Source organism: Mustela nigripes, chromosome 12 (genome assembly GCF_022355385.1).
Source record: "Mustela nigripes isolate SB6536 chromosome 12, MUSNIG.SB6536, whole genome shotgun sequence".
Classification (NCBI taxonomy): domain Eukaryota; kingdom Metazoa; phylum Chordata; class Mammalia; order Carnivora; family Mustelidae; genus Mustela; species Mustela nigripes.
In genome coordinates this window covers 45,225,859-45,234,684 of record NC_081568.1, presented here as the reverse complement: position 1 = coordinate 45,234,684, position 8,826 = coordinate 45,225,859, and the positions used below count along the sequence as shown (strand labels likewise).

The window sequence follows — 8,826 nt, the reverse complement described above, 5'->3', positions numbered from 1 at the left end:
ATGTTGATCCCCGCTCCAGTCTCTCAAACATCTTGTCTCTTATCCTTCAACGCCCTGTTCACATTTAGAATCATCTTCGTTAGTTGTCGGGGGTTTGCCTTCTTCTCTAGATCGATGGCTGTTGGGAACTTGCTCATTATTCTGGGTACTGAGCAGACATTCACTGAACATGTGGGGAATGATGGGGTAGAAGATGGTGTGTGATAAGAACAAGGCAGATAGCACGGTACAGAAAGTCTGGAGGTTTATTCAACAACAGTCACAATCACAATTGTACGCGGTAAGTCAGTTCTTCACAAAGGCTCACTTTTCCAGGCAGAAGAGGGGTTGGTGGTCTTGAGCTTTCTGTATGGAATACCCAGTGTGCCATCCCAATATTCCCTGCCTAGAGTCCCTTTGGGATCCCAGTCTTCAAGCCCAAAACAGAGCAGGAGCCCGACCCTGTTATCTGACAAGGCAGAATCAAAGCCATGTGACCAGCAGGTGTTAGGGGGGCCTTGCCACTGGGGATGTAGGTCCCACCCCAGAGGTGGCAGTGGGCCTTGGCTCAAGATCAACTTTGGACTGAAATAGGACTTGGATTTTCACAAAGAGAAAGTAGAAAACAATTCCAGAGTAGTACCGCACCCTTTGCCCCTCTTCCACACTTAAAAATCTCCAGAAAACATTAAAAGTGCACAGCTTCCCAGGAATTAGAAAAGATCCCCCAACCTGTACAAGCTAAGATCACTGAAGCAAGGAATCCAGTTTCTCAGTCACTACCGTAAAGTGCTTTGCCATGCCTTTGAGACTCCAGAGACAGAAAAATGAAGATGCATGGAAAGAAACATGGAGTCATTTTAAAAGATATTATCTCTTTCTTCAGGAGAAAAAGAAATTCACCAGGTAGGTTTGCAGAGTGAAGACAATGGGGACTTTGGGGACCTGTCTGCCGTACCCTACAGCAAGAAGTGCTCCTTCTCCTCTAGGTCTGTGGGAGGACCCCCCCTCCTGCCTCTGAACTAGTTCTTCCTCAGGGGGTAGATGCCTAGTTCCTAGATGGCTTTGGAAGTCGAAACCTCCAGGCGGAGGCACACGGTGGGATGGCTTTTCACACATGTGCCTGCACACTTGGCCCCCTCCCAAGGCCTTGTATCTCCAAAGATGCTCTCTGCATTGCAAAATGCTTCTGGAGGCCTCCTGTGGAAAGGCTGCTGGTGGGCCCCCTGGTCAAGATACTCTCCACCCACACCATTTTGTGACCTCCTGCTCAGAATAAAGAGAGGAAAAGGGGCCCCCCTCCTCACCCATTACCCAGATGAGAGCACCTGCGCGGACTCCTGGCTGCTTTCCGGAGGGACAGCTGGCAGTGCGAGCAGGAACCGGAATCTTTGACAGGTGGTCTTCAAAATTGAGGCCAAAACGAGGGGTCAGTATTTAGTATTCCGTCCATTGGTCAGCTAAGCCATGAACGTCTCTCTTTCCTTCCCCTATTACTCTGTCAAGTCCTAGGACCTCTGGATAAGACCTGCTAAGGGGGAACCCCCCACCCCCTTGTTGAGGGGGCCAAACCAGACTTGAAAGAGAACCAAAGGATGGCAAAGAGGAAGGCTGTGGCCTGCTGGCTGCTGCTCCTGCTGTCCAAGCAGTCCTGGTCTTGCCAAGGACAGTCACCCCCTCGGAATGGGACCACTTGGGAATCTAGGAGTGCTCGGCACTCTGTCTGGGGGCTGGGATGCGGACTTCAGGCATGGCCTCTGAACAGGGGTCTCTCTCTGGGGCTGCTGAGGCCCTTCCAGGCTACAGGCTACAGACTAAAGGAGTTGTTCTACTGCCCTTTTAATTTGTAGTGTTCCTGGCACAAACAGGAACAACTCTAGCGTCTGGCCCTTGAGGGCTTCTTCGTCTCAGATCCTGCCTGCTCTGGCCCCACATCTCCTACTTGAAATTAGAAGTTCTGAAACACTCATCCAACAGAAAATACACACGCCACCACCAGTGTTTCCCCTCCCCCCAATCCTGCCCCTGCAGGTTTGTCTAGCAAGGCACTAGGGAATTGTTCAAGTTTAGGGATTTGCTGTACATTTGCATTTTGTCTTCTTTTTAAAAGGCACAGTTTTTATTTTAATGATGCTGCATTGCTTTCTGAGGATGACCCCTAATTCAGCTCTCTGAACTGCAACACTCCTGTTCTCCTAGATCCTGGAAGGGGCCTCCTCTTCGGACTCCTTCCTATGGAGGGCCACTTCGAAAGATAGAGGGACTCATCTGGAAAAGACACGAGGGATCGACAAGGAAGCTTCTGCGAGCAGAGGGGCCACTTCTCCTGTGGGCAGGTGGCCAGCGCAGGGCTTGTGTGGGGGGCAGAAGTGGAGGAAGCGGTGCTCAGCCAGCTCTTTGCATAATCGGGGTGATGGGTTTTGGGAGTTGATCCCTCCCCCACCCCAGACAAAAATGGCCTTGAGATCAGCCAGCATCTCAAAGGCAGATTTGTGGCTCTGTTCCCAGATATATGTCTCATTTCATCGGTAAATGCCACATTTGAGAGATCCAACTCTAATTGGAATACGGACTTCAAGTATTTCCCGGACTAGCTGGTGGAAGCCATAGGTTGTGGAATGGGATTTCCATTTCTGAATCAGTAGGGGGCAGGCTGGTTGCAGAAACGATTTCTCTTAGTTTGGGAGCCCTCTGGGAATCTGACACATAATTAACAAAGCAAAAGGTAAACACGAGGGACTGGCATGGACCTAGATGTCCATCTGCTTGTGGGACACTGGGCGCTTTACTCCACTGCAGCTGGGAGGGTGGTGGAGGGTCACAGGGCTTTGGGACTGCGCTGAGGACCATGTCATACCAAGGTCTCTGGTACGAGCTGACAGACATAGGTCACCCACCCCCCGCAACACCACCAACCTCGGGTTTCAGAGATTGTCTGTAGGCAGGGGGGCTGCCTTGACTGTACTACACTTGGCTGGCTCTTTCCAGTCACAGCATTCCTGAAGTGCATGCTGATGCTAGAACACCAGAATCCTGGGTAGCATTCTAGGTTGTGATCTAATGATAGAGTTCTTGAAAAATTCTAGAGCTCTATATGAGAACTAGAGCCGCGATGAGGTCAGAGGCTGGGCATCTTGCCCATGGTCTGCCCTGGAGGCCTCCAGATGTTGTGAGGGGAGCACCTCACACGTCTGCTCCTCTCTTGAGGCGCGAGATTGCCCAAGACAGAAAGAGGAAGATGGAAGCACTGATCGGGGAAATTCCGCCAGCCTATCTACTTTGGAGGTCTTCTCACTAGGCCCTTTCCACCGACTCAAGGCCATGTGACACAGCTCTGAGAAGCTGGTGGCTGAGCTGTCCTGTGCCTGCCAGGCACTCTGTGGACATTTCAAGCGCCCAGAGAGCAAGGAGAGAGAGCCCATGTGTCCGTGGTGGCAAAGGAATGCCTGGGGGTCCCACTTCTGCCCCCAGGCCTGGCAGTTGGCCAGTGCTCAGTATTAAACACTGTGACAGTCTAGGTGAGGCCTTCGATTTCATCACTTGGGGCTGTGACAAAGCCGGTAATGGCAGTGGCCCGCGACAGGCAAGATACTGAATGTCTGGCACTGGCGGCCCCCAGAAAAACCTTTCTCCCTTCCTGGGGTAGATGAGGACACTGGTGCTACAAGCTGCCCAGACAGGCAGAAGATGCCCCTTTTCTGGAGGACTGTCCCGGATGAGCCATCCGAAGGCTAGGCAACCTTGTGGGACCCACTGTAGGGTGGCGTAGGGCTGCCCTGGCATTCCTCCCACATAATGCTCAAGGGCCCGCGAGAACAAAGCTGAAAAGCCCTCTGGGATTTCCATGATGCCATCAGGGGTTAAAGCAGGCACTGCTCTCTGTGGGGGCTCCTGTGGGGGTCTGTTCTCCACCCCACTTCCACCCCTGGGCTTTAGGGACCAGGCGGACACCTTGCGCCAGCTTTAAGAGCCCTCTGTGCCCTGGACCGGCTGGCCAGCACCTCTCACATCACGGTGCCCACGGAAGCCCGGCCTCCCTCGGGAGGGGAAGGCTGCAGCGGGGCCAGGGACGACTCCGCCAGGCCTGCTGAGGAGACGTGAGGGCTCAGTTCCTGTTGAATTCTTCCAAGACTGTCGAGTTGGTGTGTTCAAACAGCCACTGCTGGGTGAGAGAAGAGGGGTTACAGGTGTTCATGAAGATCCGGTGGTCACTTTCACTGCAGTCCATGCAACTGCCGCTGACGGGGTGGTACAGGGTCTTGTCCTAGGAAAGAGGGAGGCAATCAGCCAGGCGGTGCTGGGGACACGGAGCGGCAGCAGCAGCCGTACCACAAAGCAGACTCGAGCCCCGGCACTGGCCTGCAAATCGCCCACCTGCCTGGCCCTCCCGTGCCTGCCCTGGGCCTGCTGCCTGAGCCCGGGCAGGGAGGGATGCAGGTAGAAGAGAAGTGGCCCACTTTTGGCCTGGCCCTAAGTCTGCTTGTCTCTGGCCCAGTTTCACTGGTTTTCATGGTGTCTTTGGTTTGTGTGTGTTTTTTAGTGGACTCGGTTGCCAACATTTAAGATCCTAAAGATTCCACATAAAAATCTGGATTCCTGGCTTCTCTCGAATGACTGAGAAGTCGGGCATGGCGGGTTTGTGGTACAAATATGTGAGGGAGTGGGCTCTGTGGGGGAGTAGGATGGAGGCATGGAGTGTTTATCTGCTTGTCTTTTTAACCCACTGAGCCACCCAGGTGCCCCTATCTGCTTGTCTTTTTAAAAATCAAGCCGGTTGCCCACATAGACTGCCTTACTTTGCGGTACTTCCATAGCTGGTTGCCCTTCATGCTGTGGCAGTCATACAGGGTGACTGGGCTCGTGTTGGAGATGGCGTCAAAGCAGAACTTCTTGGTGTGCTGGGGATCTCCGGGCCGGATGTCCTCTCTCCAGGTGAAGGTGAACACCTGTATATACAGGGACATCATCACAGGGACAGCAAAACCAGGGGACTTTCTCTTTTTTGGAGTGATGGAAAACGTAAACACAGAGATCCAGAAAACAGTATTGACCACGCCTGTTCCAGTCACCCAGCTTCAACAGTTACCACTCACAGCGGATCTTGTTACAGTTTAACCCCTCTATGACCCCCCACCCCGACACTATTCTGAAGCAAATAACAGACCTCACAACATGTCCCGTGTAAAGATTTTACCAAGGTGCCGTTATAGAAATAAAAAGTTACCACAAAGTCCTCAATGTCATCAAGTAGCTAGAGGTCAAGTGCTCTAGCCTTGTAAGTTTCTTTTCACAGTTTAAATCAGGATCCAAACCAGGTTCACATATTGCATTTGGCTGAGAAGCACTTCCCCCCTGCCAGCAGCTTTACTGAAGACTAGCTGGCATACCATCAATTGCACACACTGGAAATGCACAATTTGATAAATCTGACTTGTTTACAGCTGTGAAACCACCACCATCATAGAGGTCATGAATATATCCATCACCCCTGAAGTATCCTCACTTCCTCTGTGGTCTCTTTCTCCTGTCCCTCCTCATTCCCCATGCCTCTGGGCAACCACTCCTCTGTTTTCCATCAATAAAGATAAGTTTGCAAGTTCTAGAATTTTAAATAAAAGGAATCCTAAGGTATATATATTTTTAGATTATAAGGTATTTGTATATAATATAAGGTATTATTTGTTTTGGGGTAAAGGTCTGTGATACATCAGTCTTACACAATTCATAGCATTCACCATAGCACATACTGTCCCCAGTGTCCACCACACAGCAACACAGCCACCCCATCCCTCCTATCCACCTCCATTACAGCAATCCTCAGTTTGCTTCCTGAGATTAAAAGTCTCTTATGGTTTATCTCCCTCTCTGGTTTTGTCTTGATTTTTCCTTCCCTTCCCCTATGATCCTCTGTCTTGTTTCTCAAATTCCTCACATCAGTGAGATCATATTATAAGGGTCTTTCTCTGACTGACTTATTTCGCTTAGCAGAATACCCTCCAGTTCCATCCACATTGCTGCAAAAGGCAAGATTTCAATTTTTGATGGCTGTATAACATTCCATTGTGTGTGTGTATATATATATATATAGAGAGAGAGAGAGAGAGTATATATTATATAAAGAGTATATATATAATATATATACTCTCTCTCTCTCTCTCTCTCTCTCTCTATATATATATATATATATATACCACATTGTCTTTATCCATTCATCTGTTGATGGACATCTAGGTTCTTTCCATAGTTTGGCTATTGTGGACATTGCTGCTATAAACATTTGGGTGCATGTGCCCCTTTGGATCACTATATTTGTATCTTCAGGGTAAATAATACCCAGTAGTGTGAATGCTGGGTCATAGGGTAACACTATTTTCAGCTTTTTGAGGAACCTCCATACTGTTTTCCAGAGTGGCTGCATCAGCTAGCATTCTCACCAACAGTATAGGAGTGTTCCCCTTTCTTCGCGTCCTCACCAACATCTGTTGTTTCTTGACTTGTTAATTTTAGCTGTTCCATTGTGGTTTTGATTTGTATTTCCCTGATGCCAAGTGATGTGGAGCACTTTTTCGTGTGTTTGTTGGCCATCTGGATGTCTTCTTTGCAGAAATGTCTGTTCATGTCCTCTGCCCATTTCTCTTTTTTTTTGTCAGAGAGAGTGAGCACAGGCAGACAGAGTGGCAGGCAGAGGCAGAGGGAGAAGCAGGCTTCCTGCTGAGCAAGGAGCCTGATGTGGGACTCGATCCCAGGACGCTGGGGTCATGACCTGAGCCGAAGGCAGCCGCTTAACCAACTGAGCCACCCAGGCGTCCCTCCTCTGCCCATTTCTTGATTGGATTATTATTTGTTCTTTGGGTGTTGAGTTTGATAAATTCTTTATAGATTTTGGATACTAGCCCTTTATCTGATATGTCATTTGCAAATATCTTCTCCCATTCTGTCAGTTGTATTTTGGTTTTGTTGACTGTTTCCTTTGTGTGCAAAAGATTTTGATCTTGATGAAGTCCCAATAGTTCATTTTTGCCCTTGCTTTCCCTCAGCCTTGGCAATGTTTCTAGGAAGAAGTTGTTGCAGCCGAGGTCGAAGAGGTTGCTGCCTGTGTTTTTCTCAAGGATTTTGATGGATTCCTTTCTCACATTTAGGTCTTTCATCTATTTTGAGTCTATTTTTGTGTGTGGTGTAAGGAAATGGTCCAGTTTTGTTCTTCTGCATGTGGCTGTCCAATTTTCCCAACAAAACATTTGTTGAAGAGGCTGTTTTTTCCATTGGACATTCTTTCCTGCTTTGTCAAAGATCAGTTGACCATAGAGTTGAGGGTCAATTTCTGGGCTCTCTATTCTGTTCCACTGATCTATGTGTCTGTTTTTGTGCCAGTACCATACTGTCTTGATTACAGCTTTATAATAGAGCTTGGAGTCCAGAATTGTGATGCCACCATCTTTGGTTTTCTTTTTCAACATTCCTCTGGCTACTCAGGTTCTTTTCTGGTTCTGTACAAATTTTAGGATTATTTGTTTCATTTCTTTGAAAAAAGTTGATGGTATTTTGATAGGGATTGCATTAAGTGTGTACATTGCTCTAGGTAGCATAGGCATTTTCACAATATTTGTTCTTCCAATCCATAAGCATGGAATGCCTTTCCATTTCTTTGTGTCTTCCTCAGTTTCTTTCATGAGTACTTTATAGTTTTCTGAGTATAGATTCTTGGCCTCTTTGATTACATTTATTCCTAGGTATCTTATGGTTTTGGGTGCAATTATAAATGGGATAGACTCCTTAATTTCTCTGTCTTCTTGTTGGTGTTAGAAAATCAACTGATTTCTGTGCATTGACTTTATATCCTGACACTTTACTGAATTCCTATAGGAGTTCTAGCAGTTTTGGGGTGGATTCTTTTGGGTTTTCCACATAAAGTATATCATCTGCAAAGGGTGAGAGTTTGACTTCTTCTTTGCCGATTTGGATGCCTTTAATTTCTTTTTGTTGTCTGATTGCCAAGACTAGGACTTCTATTACTGTGTTGAATAGCAGTGGTGATAGTGGACATCCCTGCCGTGTTCCTGACCTCAGAGGAAAAGCTCTCAGTTTTTCCCCATTGAGAATGATATTTGCTGTGGGTTTTTCATAGATGGTTTTGATGATATTGAGGTATGTACCCTCTATCCCTACACTGTGAAGAGCTTTGATCAAGAAAGGATGCTGGGGGGACGCCTGGGTGGCTCAGTTGGTTAAGCAGCTGCCTTCGGCTCAGGTCATGATCCCAGTGTCCTGGGATCGAGTCCCACATCGGGCTCCTTGCTCCGCAGGGAGCCTGCTTCTCCCTCTGACTCTGCCTTCCACTCTGTCTGCCTGTGCTCGCTCTCGCTTGCTCTCTCTCTGACAAATAAATAAATAAAATCTTAAAAAAAAAAAAAAAAGGATGCTGGGGGCACCTGGGTGGCTCAGTGGGTTAAGCCTCTGCCTTTGGCTCAGGTCATGATCTCAGGGTCCTAGGATCGAGCCTGGCATCGGACTCTCTGCTCGGCAGGGAGCCTGCTTCCTCCTCTCTCTCTCTGCCTAGCTCTCTGCCTACTTGAGATCTCTGTCTGTCAAATAAATAAAATCTTTAAAAAAAAAAAAAAAGATGCTGTACTTTGTCAAATGCTTTTTCAGCATCTACTGAGAGTGTCATATGGTTCCTCTTCTTTCTTTTATTAACGTATTCTATCACATTAGTTGATTTGTGGATGTTGAACCGACCTTGCAGCCCAGGACTACAGTATGTATTTTTTGGTCTGATTTCTTCCACTCAACATCATTTTTTTATGACAGCATTTATGAAAAGTCTGTTCCTTGCCATTGCTAAGTAGT

At 47.9% G+C, this 8,826-nt stretch overlaps 1 protein-coding gene across 1 annotated transcript in view; it reads right to left on the bottom strand.

Annotated features, from left to right (window-relative positions):
* Positions 1–231: 231 nt before the first annotated feature.
* GALNT10 (polypeptide N-acetylgalactosaminyltransferase 10) overlaps positions 232–8,826 on the bottom strand; it is a 214,038-nt gene continuing 205,443 nt past the window's right edge. The window contains exons 11-12 of the mRNA XM_059417212.1: positions 4,776–4,925; positions 232–4,243 (exon numbers count right to left, since the gene is read on the bottom strand). Coding sequence (XP_059273195.1) covers positions 4,085–4,243; positions 4,776–4,925 — 309 coding nt within the window. The 3' untranslated portion in view covers positions 232–4,084. The remainder of the gene's footprint in view (positions 4,244–4,775; positions 4,926–8,826) is intronic.